At 37.1% G+C, this 19,702-nt stretch overlaps 1 protein-coding gene across 1 annotated transcript; it reads left to right on the top strand.

Annotated features, from left to right (window-relative positions):
• Window positions 1-15,978: 15,978 nt before the first annotated feature.
• On the top strand, window positions 15,979-16,946 carry LOC308270246 (olfactory receptor 9K2; the record flags this gene model as incomplete). The annotated part of the gene is made up of 1 exon (XM_080706041.1): window positions 15,979-16,946. The coding sequence occupies exon 1, from the start codon at window positions 16,008-16,010 to the stop codon at window positions 16,944-16,946; it is 939 nt and encodes a 312-aa protein (XP_080562167.1). The 5' UTR covers window positions 15,979-16,007.
• Between the last annotated feature and the right edge of the window lie 2,756 nt (window positions 16,947-19,702).

The following is a 19,702-nucleotide window of genomic DNA, read 5'->3' as shown; positions in this document are numbered from 1 at the left end:
CCCACAAGGCCCTAACCCCGGGCAAGGTGGCGGGGGTGCGCGGGGCACCCTTAGTTGACCCCCCCGCCCCCCCATGGAAGGGCCTGGAGGCCCCAGCCCCGGGTGGGGTGGGTGGGCATGCGTGGGGCACCTGCCAGCGCCCCTTCCCCCTCGAAAGGGCCCTGGGTGGAGGGGGGGGCGGCTCAACCTACTCATGGGAAGGCATGGTACCGGACAGGAGGCCGAGTCTGAGTTGCGGGAGGCCTGATGCCAAACAGAAGGTCCAGCCGCAAGGTATAGAGGGACCGAGCACTGCGGTGCTGGACCAGGCCGTGGTGCGCTTAGAACAGCAGATTCTGCTCTGCATGGTGAGGCTGTTGGACTCCACTCTTGGAAGGGAGGAAAGAAAAAAAAAATTTCATCGCTACCAAGTGCCTGATCCTACATCCTCCTCAAACTACACATACTCTCTTCTCTTATTAAAAAGAAAAAAAGGGAAAAGAAAAAAGAAAAATATTCGAGAGGGGTTATGATGGCCGCAGCAGTAGCTGGGATATTGGAGATGCAGACACAACATAGCCATCTGAACTGGAACTTTTGGAAAAATTCCCCGCAAAGGAGGACTGCTGCTTCTCTACATCATTAAGAAAGTGGGATATCACCTGTAAGGAGAAAGTCTAGTGGAGACCTAGGAGAAAAGCAGTGGTGGCAGCAGTGGCCGCGATGGCGGTGGAGACTTGTATTTGGGAGAGGCAGACATCTGATCCAACCCACCCTGATCCTCTGAAGAAATTACCCCAAAGGTCGAATGCTACTGTCGCGCATGCTTAGGAACACTGGACATTATGCGGTATGGGAAAAGAGCTTGGGAAAGATTTGAAATGGAGGAGGCAGTGGCATTGGAGGCAGCAAGTGCTCAGGGGAGGCAGAGATCTGACGTAATACACCTGGAACTTTTGAAGAAATTACCCCAAAGGCAGAATAGTACCACCACGCACCCTCAGGAATGTGGGACAACCTGCTGGGTGAAGAGGGTGCTCGGATCAGAGCCTGCCGAGGGATGAGGCCGGTGCCGAGGCCAGTGAGGCCAGGATCGGAGCCTGCCATGAGGTAAGGCCGGTGCTGGGGCCTCTGAGGCTGGGATCGGAGCCTGCCGAGGGTTTAGGCTGGTGCCGGGGCCAGTGAGGCCGGGATTGGAGCCTGCCCGTGAGACAAGGTCAGTGTTGGGGCCTCCGAGGCTGGGGTTAGAGCCTGCTGAGGGGTTAGGCCAATGCTGGGACCAATGAGGCCGGGGCCATCGAGGCCGGAATCAGAGCCTGCCATCAGGCAAGGCTGGTGCTGGGGCCTCCGAGGCATGGATAGGGGCCTGCCGAGGGGTTAGGCTGGTGCCAGGGCCAGTAAGGTCAGGATCAGAGCCTGCCTTGAGGTATGGCTGGTGCTGGGGCCTCCGAGGCTGGGACTGGCGCCAGCCGAGGGGTTAGGCCAGTGCCGGGGCCAGCAAGGTTGGGATTGGAGCCTGCCGTGAGGCAAGACCGGTGCTGGGACTTCCGAGGCCGGGATCGGACTCTGCTGAGGGGTAAGGCCAGTGCCTGGTCCAGCGAGGCTGGGAGCGGAACCTCCTGTGAGGCAAGGATGGAGCTGGGGCTTGCGAGACCAGGATAGGAGCCTGCCGAGTGGTTAGGCTGGTGCTAGTGTCAGCAAGGCCGGGATCAGAGCCTGTTGTGAGGCAAGGCCGGTCCTGGGGCCTCCGAGACTGTGAGCAGAGCCAGTTGAGGGGTTAGCCCGGTGTGGGGGCCAGTGAGGCCAGGATCGGGGCCTCCCATGAGGCAAGGCTGGTGCTGGAGCCAGTGAGGTTGGGATCAGAGTCCTCCGGGTGGCCAGGCCACTACTGGGGCTGTCAAGAGTGGGATCGGAACTTGCAATGCGGCATGCACAGAGAAATAGCACAGAAAATAAAATCCAGATGCTTCCCCTATTTAGCAAGAACTAGGAGGAAAGGGGTAACAAGAGGAGGTCGAGTAGTAGAAAGGGCCCTATTGAGCAGCAATTAAGGAGTGACCAGTCAGAGGGGAGGGGATGGGGGAGGATGGAATCTCTTTAAAACTCATGAGGTGTGTAAACAATTATGTCAAAGATAATCACCAATTAAGCATGGGATTGAGGGAGGGGGAGGGAAAGGGATGGGGATTGGATGAGGGCTTATTGGATGATATGTGCTTGTATATCCTCTCACGTCTTGTATTCCAAAGTGATGTATGATTACAATGCACCAATGAAAATAATAATAATTAAAAAAAAGAAAACCATTTATTTATTCCTATAAAATTCAAGATGCCCAATAGTTTTCTAAGTTCATTAAGATAAGTGGAGTCTTGTATCTTATTAATTTCTCCTGGGATCAAGGATTAAGGCACCCAAATATGCACTGGAAGATTCATGCTTATTCAATGTTTTATGTCTTAAGATTTAAAATAACTTAGAGATTGAATCCAAGATTCAAATAAGCAATGTTAGCAGGGGAAAACTCACCAAGTCTTGTGTGCATATATATCACTATCACTATGAATTATGTTATGATGTGAGACTATAATGCACTGGTAAAAGTATAATAAATATAAGCCGGGCGTGGTGGCACACGCTTGTAATCCCCGCGCTTGGGAAGTGGAGACAGGAGGATCATGCAGGTTTGAAGCCAGCTGCGCTGGCTTAAGAGACCCTGTTTCCAAAAAAAAAAAGGAAAAAAAAATAGGTCTGGGAGTGTAGCCTGGAGGTAGAAGGGCTTCCAGAAACCCCAGTACCACCAAAAACAACAACAACAACAACAACAACAACAATAAAAACAACAAAAAGTATAATAAATATATAATAAAATAATAAAAAACAAAAAGCAAATATTGTCCACATCAAAAACCGTAAGATGCACTCTATTTTTAAAATTTTTAATTCTGAATACACAATTGCCACCTATGCCTATTACAAACTCAGAAACTATGAATACACTATTGACCTTTAAGAATGTCTTTAGACATTCTTAAAGATCGAGTGATTTAGAATTTAAATCACTCTTTAATTTGACCACCATTTATTAATAATATAGTAGTAGTATTGAGGACAAAATAAAGCTTAAGTCCTCATCTTTAACTGATACATATCTCAAAACTGTCAGGCATATTAAACTTACCATTTAAACAAAGCAATTAACTAAAGAGGCATCAAAGAATCATACTATAAGAGTGAAAGGCAGATGTGTTTATAACGAGAAGAGCACTGGGTTTGGGAAAACACATTAAAAACTACAAGTTTAGCAACTCACATAATTGTGTGATGATGGGCAACTTCAATATGCCTCACATTAAATTTCTATAAAAAATGTAGCAAGTCATACCTACCAGAACTGGGTGGAATAAAAGTGATGACAAAACAGATCTCAGTGTCATCCATGAGAGAAAAGGATGTTTAATGATACCAGATATAGGTATCAAATTTAACTTTTAACCTGGTCTGTATTTCTTAGCAGGTTCTTGCCATGGAAGACAAGGGACTCAGAAATAACTGACTACATCCATGTAGGCTTCAGACTTCCATATTCTCCCCTTCCTCTTCTTCCTATGGGTCCATGGCATGGTTCTTTTGGAGAATATTAGTAGGATGGCAGTCATTGTGACTTAGTGGATCACACCACGTCTTTCTCAGCAATCTGTCCTTCAGTAGCCTCTCCGGTTCCACTGCTACTGCTTTGAAAGCCATGATCACTTTCCCATCTGAGAAAAAGATTTTCTCCTTTTAAAGCTTGTACTGCTGATTGGTTCCTTTTTTCACTCTACATTGTAACAGAGGGCTTCATCCTGGAAGCCATGGTTATGACCGATTGATCCATGCCTCTGCAATCCTCTTCTTTATAGTGCCCACAGGCCAGGACACCTCTACATTTAGCTGGCTGCTGGTTTCTACTGTGGCTGGGTCATTTCTACCCTCCAAATCAGTGTCACTGATTCTTAGTGTCTTTATGTGTATACTGAGTCACACATAAATACTTTCTACTGTGCTTCTTACCAAATTGAGAAGATCTTCCAATCTCTTTGTCAATAAGATGGTATCTCTGAGTTTGGCTGTTTTCATTATATTGGTCACAATAGCATCGCACATGTCCATTGTGTCCAGAGTCTTAAAGATCCTATTATCAGTTAAAGTTACTTGTTTTAATATATTGAAAATAACTTGATTAGTGTAAGTAGGGGAATATAGTACAAGGGTATGTGGAACACATTGAATCAGGAGAAAAGCTAGAGAAAAAGTCTTTTAATTGAGTATGAACCAAGTACCCCAAGGAATATTTTTAGAAAGGGAAAAATAATAGTTGGTTGATTCTTTTTAAAAGATCTACTACAGTTATTCTGTGTCTTTTGTTCTTCGTTGTGGATTTTAGGAATTTCTTTCTAGCTGTGTGAAGAATGACATTGGTATTTTGATAGGGATTTCATTGAATCTGTAGATTGTTTTTGATAGAATTGCAGTTTTGACAATACTTATTCTGCCTAACCGAGAATATGGGAGGCCATTCCATTCTATTAAATCTTCTTCAATTTCTTTCTTCAATGTACTGTCATGTTCATTGTAGAGTCTAACACTTTGAGAGTTAAACACATTTTATTCTCCAACATTCTGTTTTGGACACCAAGCATTTATTCTAGAAGCTGTCAAGATAAACAAACCAAACCAAAAAACAAAACAAAAACAAAACAAAAAACCTCAAATAGAAAATATACAATGTTCTATAAGTAAAGAAAATATGAAGACTGAGGAAAAGATAATATATAAGATTTAAAATGAAAATTAGTAACTACCTCTGTCTTTATTTTTTTAAATAGATCACAGAATGTGGCTTGACTTTGTCCAGCTTCATTTGGTAGGGTGATAATATTGGAAGTGTTCTCAGACACTCACGGTAACTTCTTGTGTCTGCCACTTTCAAATTTATTCTTACCCACTCTGCTATTATTCCTCTCTATACTTCCAATAATCCTTGAAAGGTTCTTTTTATGGCATAGTTCCGTAGGCCTGCTGTTTCAAGGAATATTTTATAGCGCTCTCACATATTTAAATCATAAAATTTTAGGTCCTAAGTTCAGTTTTTTTTTCAGGGTAGCCTTTAAAAAGTCAAAGGCCTTTATCATCATTCTCAAGATCTTCTTCTGAGAACATCTATCCTTTTTTTCCTGGTGTGTGTGTGTGTGTGTGTGTGTGTGTGTGTGTGTGTGAATTGCAAGCAAATTCTGAATCCAAGTATATATTTTTAGATATACTTCCATCTATATCTGGCCTTGGAAAAATAATGCAATGATGACAAACTCTCTGAATTCAAAAGAAACATATATTTAATCTATTTATTAGAGACTATATGTTTCTATTTTGTCCTCAGTTGCTTTATGGAAAAGAAAACAAGTTGAACACATTATTGACAGATTGAAAGTCTTGCCTAGATAATCACGGTCTTTGACTCATTGTTTACATTATCATTACAATTAGGGAACAATTATAACAATGACAATGACAAAAATCACCAAGTGGAGCAGAAAATAGTTATGTGGAGATTCATCATTTTTTATCTTCTTGCAAATTGTTTTCTGCCTGAAAACTGCAGGGGAATAATAGATCTCAGTGGGGAGATTGTGTCTTGTTGGACGGCACTGTAATGAAAGAAGATGTTTTCCCCCTGGATGGCAATTTATTTGTTATTTTATATACATATAAACATCATAAGTGCTAAAACATATAGAAGAAGTTTCTTCTAGAAAATGCAAATGTTAAAACTTTTCAAAGAGGAATTGCAAGGCCACAAGTGATCAGGAGGCATGTTTTTATCTGTGTGTATAGTTTCTAAATAATTTATAGAACACGGCAGGCATCCAGTGACATTTTCTGAGCTACATTGTCTCTTCCATCTTCTACAACTGAAAAAGCTCCCAATAAATCTCCATCAACACCAAAACCACATAATGGTTCTATTACAAAATTGTTCATCTTAGCCCCCTCTGTTGATATTCTTTGTAAAGAATGTACCTAACCTGAATAGTAGGTTCCAATATATATATATATATATATATATATATATATATATATATATATATATATATATTTTTTTTTTTTTGGTGGTACTGGGGATGGAATCCTTCTCCAGGCTACACTCCCAGACCTATTTTATATTTTTATTTGGAAACAGGGTCTCTTAAGCCAGCACAGCTGGCTTCGAACCTGCGCCATCCTCCTGTCTCCGCCTCCCAAGTGCGGGGATTACAAGCGTGCGCCACCACGCCTGGCTCCATTTCACATAATTTTATGTGTAAACTGTTTAGAGGCTTATAAGATTAGTAGAGTTCTCCTCAGTACATGAATGAATGTCAATTATATGCCCTAATGACAATATTATTATTCATATCAATATTGTATTTCATTGTGCTCAATGTGAGGTTTTGGCATGGTTTGTAGCCCCATCAAGACTACTGACTAAACTAAACTAATATATCTGATGTACTTTTCCCAGTCTCTGTATTTTCAGTTTACTGTAGATTTTGTATTAGAAAAATCTCTTGTAGTCAATATATGGGTGAATTTTGCTGTAAATCTTATAGCTACTTTAAATTGAACTTTTTTTTTTTTTTGCAGTACTGAGGACATTCTACCTCTGAGCTACCCAGGGACATTCTACCTCTGAGCTACACCCCCAGCCCAATTTTTTATTCATTATTTTGAAACAGGGTCTCACTAAGTTGCAGAGGACCTCACTAAGTAGCTGAGGCTGTCTGTGAACCAAGATCCTCCTGTCTCAGCCTCCCAAATGCTGGGATTGCAAGCTTGCACCATCATGCCCAGTTCGTAAAATGTTTTAAAAATAGTGCATGTAGTAGCTGGGCGTGGTGGCACACGCTTGTAATCCCCATGTTTGGGAGGCCGAGATGGGAGGATTTGTGCAGGTTCGAAGCCTGTCTCCAAATAAAAAATATAAAAAATAGGTCTGGTGACGGGTCCAGCCCGTCAGCGGTGGGGCTGGACAGGAAGGTGAATGCCGACGGCCCAAACGGAAGCACAGGATCTGGGAGTCAAGTCAAGCAGGACCTCATTTATTTTTCTCAGGCAACCCAATTTAAAGCAAATAACTGCAAGGGGGATTTCCAACAGGAAACTATTCTAACCTATCATGCTAAAGGTCACTCTTGCATGCGCAAAGCACATAACTTGTAGCCAATCATTATACAATGCACGAGGGATTCACGAGCATAGAAGCATTATATGAGCCAATAAGGCTCAACATTACCAAATTGGGCTAGCGGGGGCAAGGGGAGTAGTTACGCCCTCCATATCCACTCGGCACTACATGTTGAAGATTCATCGGAAGTTCTCATGGTTTTGTCAGGCGTTGTGCAGACCCCAACACGCTCAGCGCTACATGTAGCTGATTCATCTGAAGTTTCGTCAGGCGGTTGAGCAGACCCCAACAGTCTGGAAGTGTAGCCCGGAGGTAGAAGGGTTTTCAGGAACCCCAGTACCACATACACACACAAAAATTAGTGCATGTATATTTAAATTTTAGAATGGTAAAAATTTAACTTTTTATTTGTTTATATTTTATATTATTATTATTATTATTATTATTATTATTATTATTATTAGTGGTACTGGGGTTCCTGGAAGCCCTTCTACCTCCGGGCTACACTCCCAGACCTATTTTTACATTTTTATTTGGAAACAGGGTCTCCTAAACCAGTGCGCGGCTGGCTTCAAACCTGCGCGATCCTCCTGTCTCTGCCTCCCAAGCATGGGGATTACAAGCGTGCGTCACCATGCCCGGCTATTTGTTTATATTTTAAATCATTCAATAGGTAACACAATTTGGGCATGATAAATATTTATATATGATACTGGATCCCTTCTTGCTGTGGAAGCTTTGCTTTGCCTTTACTACTATCAGCCTTGAGAGGGTGTCCTACATGCATAGTTCTTAGGAAAACCCAACTTAAGAATTCAATGTATAAGCACAGTTCCTAAGAAAAGACACAATTGGACTTAAGAATAAGCATGTGCCAACTCTGGAAAGTTTGCTAGAACCAGTGGCCTGAGGCATATCAATTTATTTCCTCCAAACTGAAAGAAATATTTGGGGCTACTCATACTATTACTGTGAAGAGCTAAGTACTTTTTTGAATTTTTGAGGTGATATATAATGCTTCTTATTATGTGTGCACCATGACACACCAAATTTTGAGTCCGTAAAATGTTAGTGTTCTTCAGCTGGTTTAGGCTTGAGAATTAGCAGTGTTGTCACGAACAAGAATTGTTCATTGTCTCATGAACAAGAATATTAATGAACAACAGAGGTTATTTCTTCTATGTAACTATAACTTAGTGCCTATTAATCTTTCTCCAACCTTCTCCCTTAATATTCTCCATTGCCTCTGGAATCCATTTTTTTTTAAGATTTCACATATGGGTAAATTCTGGAGGTCCTTTACATAGTAGGGTTATTATAGAATTATATATAACAATAATATATATATTTTTAAAAACTAGGAAGAGATATTGATGCTTTTACAATAAAAATGATAAATGTTTAAGGAGACATATGTTTACCATGATTTGAGTATTGCTTAATGTACATATGTATCAATATATATATATATATATATAATGTTGATGATGATGATAACAATAAACATCCTATGATGCTCTGAGTTCATGTGAAATACCGCAAAACCTACGGAAACTGGTACTTTGTGGAAAAATCACAGTGCTGGCTCCTAAGAATTTAGAGAAAAGTAAGTTTTATATAAGATCTCCTTTGGAAAGACCATCTATCTTTGGGCCCTGAGACTAAGAGATTTTGCTAGAAAAATCTGGTACAAGAACTCAAGTTGGGAATGTAAGCCACTAGTATAAAACCTACTAACATATTCTCAAATTCATTTCAAATACAGACTCTACTGTATTAGTCTTCTTACTATCCAACAGGGGATAATTTTACTAGCAGACACAGCAGTTGCTAAGTTGTGCCCTAAGTTGAAAGTAGTCCAAGAACACATTCATTTTCTGAGCCAAAGGGAAAAAGAAATACCTTATATTTTGAGGGATAATTTATTATCATAAAAAGCTATTAAGAGAAGGAAGACAGAGAATAATTTACTGTAATTCATGGCCTTTTTCAGAATGTTTTTGAATACTCATGCCTGGTTGTAAATATTAATGAACAACTACAGAAATTCAACACAGGTACGACCATAAGGGCTCAGATCCTTCATCAGTGAAGTTTATGTTACCCCACCAGATAAACAGCCTTAAGATATCGGCACTAAGACTAAAGGGAGTATGTAGTGGATAAGGATTTACTATTGCCTTTGACCAGATGCACATATGAGTACTTTATGAATTACTATTTTTTTCTTTCTTTTCATTCTTTTTTTTCTTAATATTTTACATCTGATGAATTTATAGCAATTAATTTTCTGATTTAATTTTCACCAAATACAAATTATGAATTTTCTACACAATTCTAGAATAATTTTTAAAATATTTTGAAATGTATACAAGGTCTGATGAGAAATTATTAACTTTGTACAAGATACTTGAATAAACAACTTTCAAGCTATTTTAAGTGAAAATGTGAACCTAACTTTAGATTCAATTATTTAACCTTTACTTGATGAATTGCAGGGAATTTTTTGGATTTTGTCTCAAATCATGACCATCTTTTTTTTTTGTCATTATCAATTACTATTGACAAAATATAGCTTAAAATAATAGATTAAATTTTGGGTAAATGTAATTCCAGAAAAAAAGAGAAATTAATTTTATGACTAGGACCAAAAATTCCACTATAAAGAGTATTATGGAATACAATATTTACTTTTATATCTATTTTTGTTTACCAAATGTTATGCTATGATGTTAAATTGAAAGTGCTTCTTTTTATTTTTTATTTTTTATTTTTATTTTTTGCCTTTTTATTATTTTATTTTATTTTTTAATTTTTATTTATTTTTTATTTTTATTTATTTTTTTATTAATTTGAAAGTGCTTCTTTTTAAATGTGGATTAAAATGGAAAGATCCTATGGTTCATCCCAAAGAATTTACACAAGGAAAAAAACTTTTGTATACATTTAACTCCTATTATGCTCTATTCATTTATTTGAATCTAGAGCCTATGGCCCTTATGGACTTGGTTCTGGGACTGAGACATCTTAATAATTGACTACATTTTCTTTTCTCCCGGTGGGCTGTCTCCCAGAAGGAGAGAGAAATCTCAATGCTGCAATTATTTGAAAAAGTTACATTGTTATATGAAATTCAAAGCCCTTATGAATGGCTATGGCTGATATTTTGATAGATTATTAGAGATTCCAGGGGCCTCAGGGCCTCCACTTAGTATTCACGGCAATCTTCTCTCCTTCCTTAAAAGCACACAGACATCTAGGAATTCCAGGAAGAGCGTCTCTTGCTGCTTGATTCTTCAGGTTTACTTTGCAAAACTGTAGAATATTGTTCCTGGAATTACTTAAGATTTAGAAGAGCATCATTTCAAAAATTAACATTAAGTTTCTTCTAAAAATGACTATTGTTTCAAGAAATCAACTACCAAAGGAAAGGACAGCTTTTTAAATAAAACAATGAGAAATGTAGGTCATGTTCTTCTTTGAGAAGAATCTAAATCTGGGATAATGAACATGCACTTGGGGGAAGGGGCCCATTTTAACTCAAAGTAGCCACTTTTCAGTACTCAAATTGTGGCATAATTATCGACTAACTTTATGTTTACCTTTCCTAGAATTAAAGTTAAGTAAATTAAGAGGGAAACATTGGAATTCTCCTGCTTCATCTGTAACAGAATTTGATAAACTATCAAATAACATAAGGTAAAAGTAACCTTTAATTTATTTTCTACTTCTTGGTTTTCAATTATTTATTCTTTTATGATTATATAGGAAACACAGGTATTGATAAAACTAATGAGTATTGGAAATTTGTAAAAAAAAAAGTAGTAGTAATATATCGAGCACCTACTACATATCAGGCATTATGCTAAGCAGTCATGATTTTAGTAAAAACAATTCCAGCCTAAGCTGTATAGAACATATACCTTAAGACATAATCTAGATTATGCTGTCTAGAATCAAGAACAAGAAGAGAGAAACAGCACCTTACCTGTTTAGAGGATTCAGCTTAACTGACAGCCACAGTCTCGCAATACATGTTCTTTAGCAATAAACAGTTGCTTGTGTTTGGGCAACACTGGCTTAAACAAGCATATGCAGTTGTCGCAAATGTCTGACAGCTTATTCTACTAATGTTAATTATGGATATCCTCAAGAGCACATGTTTTCTCAGGTTTACTTTTTTACTTAATAATTCACCATTCAAACTCTTTTTAAATTAATTAATTTATTTAAAATTTTTTTATTGGGGAATTGTAATCATACATCTTAATGGGATAAAAGACTTGTGTAGACATACACGCACACATCATCCTATTAGCCCCTACCCATTCCCCACCCCAGTCCCTTCCCATCACTCTTTCCCATGCCTGGCTTAGTGACTAACTTTGATATGTTTAAGTACATCATGTCTTTAGAGAGTTTCCCTCTTCCCCCCTCCCATCCCCTCAATTAGGTCGCCTTATTTGCTCCTCTATAGGATCTCCTTCTTCATCTAGGGTTCCTCCTATTACCCATTTCTCTCTAGCTTTTGCATATTAGGGAAAGCATCAGATTTCTTCTTTTTTGTGACTGACTAATCTCACTTAGTATAATGTCCTCCAGCTCCATCCATTTCCCTGAAAATGATGTAGAGGAGAATTGCAGTTCTTTTCTATATAACTTGTTTTACAAATATTGTTTGATCCAACATTATCCAGTCCTGTATTCTTTGTTTTTATATGAGTCCTAGTGGAGTCCAATAACTAGCTATTCAAAATTTACATTACCTGAAGCTCATAAAATGTTCTAGGTTTTTAAACATTAGAGATTTTGATAAATAATGTCACAACTGACTGTTGGCTCCTAAGGAAAGAAATCCTTTTTCTAGGTATAATGTCTTTAGTCACAAAATTATTAATGTATATGGTGTTAAAACATTTATGACATAGATTTTATCAAATGTTTCTTTGAGTCTTCATGTTCAATAGACATTTTATCTGTATAATAAATAAATATATGTTCATTAATTGCCATTTTCCTAGGACAGCCTCAGAAATAATTAAAATATTATTAACATAATTAAACAACATAACTAAAATTAAATGTTAACATAATTAAAATTAAACATTAACATAATTAAAATATGCTGACAACAAATATACAAAGAACAAGTGGAGTTTAATATTAAGGAAGTTATTGTCAAGTGAGGCAAAATATGTATTTAATGTGTATAAAATATGGTGTTGAAATAAGTTTTATAAGGGTACATTTTTTTATTTATTTTTTGTCATACTGGGAATAGAACACAGAAATATTCTACCTCTAAGCTACACCCCTGGCCCTATTTTTTTTACTTTGAAGCAGGGTCTCACTAAATTGCTGAGGCTGGCCTCAAACTCAAAATCCTTCTGTCTCATCCTTCCAACTATTGGGATTACAGTTGTATATCACCACGTCTAAGGATAAGTCTTTAAAATTAAAATAATCTTTGTCTTTGCCTCTAGGCAACATTAAGTGAAGATGAACAAAATATACTGTTTTTCAAAAATAATATAACTATTTCAGGCTTTTTTCACTACTTAAATATCTCATTCTTTACAGACCCTGAAGTATGATCTAATTTAAAAAAAAATCTTGCTTCTTCCTTTTCTACACTGTTGCTGGGGCTGAAAATTATGCAGCCACCATAAAGATCAGTGTGAAGATTTTTTAGAAAACTGAGAATGAACCCACCATATGATCTGATATACCACTCTTTCCAAAAGGACTGAAACCAGAATATTACAGTGATATATAAACATACTCATGTTTATAGCAGCGCAATTCATAATAGCCAAATTATGGAACCAATCCAGGTTAAATCAACAGATGAATGGATCACAAAACTACAGGATGCACACACAATGGAATTCTACCCAGCAGTTAAGAAGAACAAAATTATGTAATTTGCAGGAAAATGGAAGGACCTGGAGAACTTAAGTGAGATTTGTGAGTCACAGAAATTGAACAGTCATGTGTTTTCTCTCATATGCGGAAGATTAGGGAGTATTTGGTATATAAGTGGGGGCTTTAGATAAGAGAAGAGAAACTGGAGTGGAGCCAGGGCGGTGGTCTAGGGGAAAGGGAGGGAGGAGAAGGAGGATCCATGAAACACTTCCACTGCCCTTATATTCATGCGTGAGGATACCAATGCCAATGTCAGTGTCTTGTATGGGGAAGGGGAGTGGTGGGGAAGGAGCTGGGGGAGGAAGCCCACCAAGTGCTGTGTGCATATAGGTCACAGCACTATGAGCTACGTTATGATGTGATACTCCGGTGATCCAATAAAAGTACAGAAACAAAATCTTGCTTCTACCTATTATATGGTCATATGAATACTTATTTTAATGCTTTTATTATTTCATTAAAAATCGCAGTGGGGGCCAAAGTGATACATTCATACATGCACATACCACTTGGAGACTTTCTGCCGCATCCCTCCCCCCTTTCCTTACCTGACAGTGAGATGAGTAGTGAGCATATGAACGTAATATTAATTGAACGGTTTCCTTTCTCCATCCTTCTTTGTCCCCTCCCCACTCTCACCCCAACCCCCTTGCACTATTCTATGGGTTTGTCTCTTCCTTTATCTATAGTCCTTTTTGTTTCCTATTTTCATTCTAGCTTCCACATATGAGAGAAAACACCGCTCCACTGACTTTCTAAGATTGACTGTCTCACTTAGCCTAATATTCTCTAGTTACATCCATTTTTTCCTGCAAATGAAATAATTGTGTTCATTTTTATGGCTGAGTAAAACTCCATTGTGTATATATACCGCATTTTCTTTATCGTTAATCTGTTATGGACATCTAGGTTGGTGCTATTATTATTTGGCTATTGTGAATTGTAAACATTTAAGTTTTGATGAAGCTGGTGAATATTTATTTCCAATTTTTAAATAGTTTTGAATAATGATAATACACCATGTTATTTTTCTCTTAGTCATCTTTTTTCTTCAGGTAAAATATTGTATTTTCCACAGATTTCTTCATTAAAAAAGGTTAAATTTCTCTGTTTCCTTTCTTCAACTTAGGATGGTTTATCCCAAAGTGTCTATTGAATAGTATTACTCTTTAACCTAGTGAAACTTGGATTATTTCGGAGGAAATTATAGGATTAAGTACTGAAGAGTATAATAAAAATAATGGCTAACATTATTGAATATTTTGCTATAAATAGTGCCAAATGACTTACCTATATATGTCATTTTGTATTTGAAAGAAGTATTTGAAGGTTATATTTTTCTATGTGTGGTCTCAAACATAAAAGGTAGATAGGAATTAGTCCAAAGTCCCATCTAGAAAGTGAAAGAAGTAGAACTGGAACCTAAGCCTACTGGTGACTTAGGTCACTGCATTACTTCATCTTTTCCTCTGAACTGCATGCTCAAATATCACTTAATTTTAACTGTATTATAAATACTTATTAACTATCATTTGACAGACTCAGAATGCTATGCTACAATAACATGAAGAACAAGTTATGTCTTAAGAAAATTATTGTCACGTGAGGAATAATTAACATTTAATATTAAAATATGATAATACTCATTATCTTTGGAAGATATGTTTTGACCCTGGCTGGAGAAATAGGGAATTTATTTTGAAGATAACAACTTTTACATTTAAAGCACAAATAGAAGTCAGGCAAAGGAAAAGGAATATCCCTTTATTAAAAGGTGATTCAGTAGTCATGGATCATTAAGAATAATTAGGAGGATAGATTATAGAGCCAGTTTGAGGGGATTTGGATTCTAATGGTGACCCTAGTAGGTGAATTTCAGCAGAATTCCTTTCCCTATAGATCATTTGTAAATATGAGAATATATTAGCAACCACTTCATATTATTATTCTATGGGTTCAATGAGCTAATATTAAAGCATTTAGAAAGGTGTCTGCATTTTAAAAGTGCCATCTAAATGTTTGATATGATCATTATTGTCTATGCAGAATCCTGTAAAATCATTACAGTCCTGAGGGGAGGTAAAAGGTAGACCATAAGTTAATACAAGGAGTACACAATCTATTTGAGTCAGGGCACATAGATTGCTATTGGTAATTGATTCTTATGCATCTTCTGCTCAATGTCCATTTTTAAAGTAATTTGTCTATAGATTTCTTATCAATTGAGGGCTCAGGGAATGAAGAAAAGTTATTTTTTGAAATAGTATTGAGAGTCTATCTGGGATAGAAATCTAAGAATTTAAGTGTTACCTATTTTTGTAATCGGTTGTGCACAACTTTCATTTTAGTGGGCTCATAGATGTTATCAGAATTCAAAGTCTCTATGATCCACAAAAGGCAATCAAACAATTTAAGTTATTCAAAAAATTTAGTGACTCTTTTTTTTTTGTACTCTAAATCTTTAAGTTTTCCTAAACTTGACCACTGCAGAAATCAAGTTCCTCAAATTTAGACTACCTAAATTGTTTCCTGAATGCACTAAATTAAATTGTGTCTCTTCTAGTCACAACTTCATGCCATTGAAGTTATTGCATAAACCATAGGGGGGAAAGGCTAGATTAATGGTACTTGTGAATTAAAAAGGTGTTTTGGTAGAAAGTCATTGCATGATATACACAGAAAAAAGAGACCTGCTGCCTTCAGGAATTAAGAAACAAGGATACTGGGATTCAGTATCAGTTGGTTGAACTATGTTCAAGTCATAGTATTTTATGAGCCTAAAGTTGATAATGATTACTGTGTAGCCTTATAACTTGAGTTACTGTAGAGATTATTTATAATGCTGGATTCAAGCTAAGAGTTCATTTATTTTGTTTTGTGCCTCTCACAGGTGTCGTCCATGGGTGACAGAGAAACCAGCAACCACTCAATAATGACTGACTTCATTCTTGTAGGCTTCAGAGTGCGTCCAGAGCTCCATATTCTCCTTTTCCTCATATTTCTGCTTGTATATACCATGATCCTTCTGGGGAATGTTGGGATGATGGCCATTATTATGACTGATCCCCGGCTGAACACACCGATGTATTTCTTCCTAGGCAACCTCTCCTTTATTGATCTCTTCTATTCTACTGTTATCGCCCCCAAGGCTATGACTAACTTCTGGTCTGAGAGCAAGTCCATCTCCTTTGCAGGCTGTGTGGCCCAGCTCTTTCTCTTTGCGCTCTTCATCGTGACTGAGGGGTTTCTCCTGGCCGCCATGGCCTATGACCGCTTCATTGCCATCTGCAACCCACTCCTCTATTCTGTCCAGATGTCGACCCGTCTCTGCACCCAGCTGGTAGCTGGCTCCTATTTCTGTGGCTGTGTCAGCTCAGTTCTTCAGACCAGCATGACATTTACTTTATCCTTTTGTGCTTCCCGGGCCATTGACCACTTTTACTGCGATACTCGCCCGCTTCAGAGAATCTCTTGTTCTGACCTCTTTATCCACAGAATGGTATCCTTTTCCTTATCCAGCATCATTATCTTGCCTACCATCATAGTCATTATTATTTCTTACATGTACATCGTATCCACGGTTCTGAAGATACGCTCCACGGAGGGACGTAAGAAAGCCTTCTCCACTTGCAGCTCTCACCTGGGCGTCGTGAGCGTGCTGTACGGTGCTGTCTTTTTCATGTATCTCACCCCTGACAGGTTTCCAGAACTCAGTAAAGTGGCCTCCCTGTGTTACTCTCTGATCACGCCAATGTTGAACCCTTTGATTTACTCTCTGAGAAACAAGGATGTCAAAGAGGCTGTCAAAAAACTTCTAGAGAAGAATGCTATTTTTTGATTACTAGTTTTCTTCCACCAGTTGTATTGTGGCTATTTATTTCATACTTCTTGTGGCCATTAATGAACTATTTCCTTCAAATTACAAAAGATACCTTTTCCATGTGATGTACCCTTCCCTAATACTACATTTCCCCCTCTGAGACATCATTAATCCTGAAAGTCCTGCATGTGGGAGATATTAGGAAAGCATCTGAATGATGAATCTTCTCATTTATCTCCAATAACATTTTATTTCACAAAGTCAATGTTTATTTCAGAGTGTTGAACATGTTTTGTATTTATAGTTTGAATAATACCTTATCTAGTGTTTGACTTTGGGATTTTTTCCCCCTCCTACATGCAATCATGGAAAATTGACAAAGATAAGTAAGTTATTTTCAAATAAAATATTTTTCCAGTTTTATCACTATTTTCATTATTATATACAATGGATGGTTATTAATGTTTTCCCTGATCAAATATTTTATATGGAAAATTAAATGAAAAGGAAATAGTAATAACAGAAAACTGGCAATGTGTAATTTTTATTGCATACATTAACTTGGAATTGTACTTTTTTTTGGTACTGGGGATTGAATCCAGAGGTATTCTACCATCAAGCTACACCTCCAAATTCTTTTAAAACAATTTTTTAATTTGAAGTAGGGTCTTGTTAAGTTGCTGAGGCTGACCTTGAACCTCTGATCCCCCTCTGCTCAGCCTTCCAAGTACTGGAATTATAGGCATGCACCTCTGCACCTGGTGAAAAATCAGTCTTAAGCATGCCAGGCATTGTGGAATGCTCCGAGGCACTATTACTTGTTGTATTCTAATTCAATGAACTAAAATGGTAAATAGACATCTACAAATGTTTTTGAGAGCTGATTCCCTCAATTTGGATCTTTGTAACTTTGTGTTATGTTAATTATTACTGGGGAATATTTAATAAAGATACAGAAGCAAAGGAGTCATCAAAATAGGGTGTGATCCAAAACTTGCTCCTTTATGTTTTTGCATATATATTTATTTATTTGGTTATTTTTATTGACTACTTGTGCAAGTTATATGGTATCATAGTAGGTTCATGGACAAAGGATTTTATTCTTTAGGGAGTAAATAATGTGGTGAGAATCCATTCATTGGACAATTAAAATCCAGAAGGGTATGCAAAAAATGTTCTTGGAGATCACACTGTGAGTTGTCTCGAGGACAGCTGTTGGTAATTAGAGAAACTCTTCTTGGTCTGTGTGGAAGATAAATTTAAAGAAGATAAAACTTGTTGGATGAGGTGGTACATGTCTATCCCAGTTCGTGGGAAGCTGAGACAGGAGAATTACAGATTTGAGGCCAGTCTCAGCAACTTAGTGAGATCATGTTTAAAAAAAAAAAGAAGAAACAAACAAAAGAAAGAAAGAAAGAAGAAAGAAAGAAAGAAAGAAAGAAAGAAAGAAAGAAAGAAAGAAAGAAAGAAAGAAAAGTAGGGTTGGTGTGTGTCTAGGAGGTAGAATGCTCTTGAGCTTAATCCCCAAAAGAGATTGGAATCTAGAATTAAGAAAATTGCTGTGGTGGTTCATATTATTTATGTGAGTTTAAATATGCCAATGTTAAAGGAAAAATAAGGTTTGAAGAAGTGAAGGTAGTATATACAAATTACCTAAAAAATAAGTGAAGACTATATAAAAGAATATGTATTTTCTCATTTTAAAACCAAAATAAGATTTTGTGATGATGGCAAAACAGGTAAGTAAATGAGCTTTCAGAAAACTAATATAAGAGAAATATCTCAACTTGATAAAGATTATATTTTAAGGATCTTCAGTTAATATCATCATTAATGGTGAGAAAGTGGAAGCTTTCCTGCTACAATTAGTAACAAGGGAAGGATGTCACTTCTTTTCAGTTGTGTACTGGTAGTACTTACTAATGAAATCAGACAAGACACATTATGCACTTATTGTGTCTCTTTAAAATTTGTTTTTTTAAAATTTTTTATTGGTGCACTGTATTCATACATCATAGTGGGATACAAACTTTTGTAGACATACATGCACACATCACCCAGTCAGCCCCCACCCAATCCCCACCCCATTCTCTCCCTATCCCTCCTTCCCATGCTTGGCTTAGTGGTTGACATCTAGTATTATAGCAATTTATCCAAAATTAACAATGATAATCTCACAGAACAGTTTCATTTGTCTGATACCAAGCTTTTGATGACTTAAAGATAACATTTCAATATTTCTTTTTGCTTTCTTTCTTACCAGAGAATATTTTTATTCTATTTTTTAGGTGAAACTATCATATAATTATGTATTTATTTTTCAGAAAAAAATCTATCCTAATATGGAATATGGACTCTAGATACCCAAAACGATCTTGAAAAAGAACAAAGCTAGAAGACATATACTTTCTGATTTCAAACCATATAAAGCTACAATAATTGAAACAGTGTAGTACTGTTCCAGAGGCAGATATATAAACCATTGGAGTTAAATACAAGCCTAGAGCTAAATTCTTCCCTATATTGTCAAGTTATTTTTGACAAGGTTTCCACGAACATTTGGTGGTAGAAATAATAATCTTTTAACTAAATATTGTTGAAAAATAATAATTACATGGAAAAGAATAAAATTGGACCCTTACTTAATCCCATATACAAGTATTAACTCAAAATAGATAAAAGACCTAAATATAAATCTTAAGACTATAAACTTTTAGAAGAAAATCTGGGTCATAAAACCTCACAACATTGAAATTGGCAGTGATTTCTTGGAT

This window comes from Muscardinus avellanarius, assembly GCF_963383645.1.
Source record: "Muscardinus avellanarius genome assembly, chromosome: 11".
NCBI classification, from domain to species: domain Eukaryota; kingdom Metazoa; phylum Chordata; class Mammalia; order Rodentia; family Gliridae; genus Muscardinus; species Muscardinus avellanarius.
This window is presented reverse-complemented; position numbering and strand designations above follow the sequence as displayed.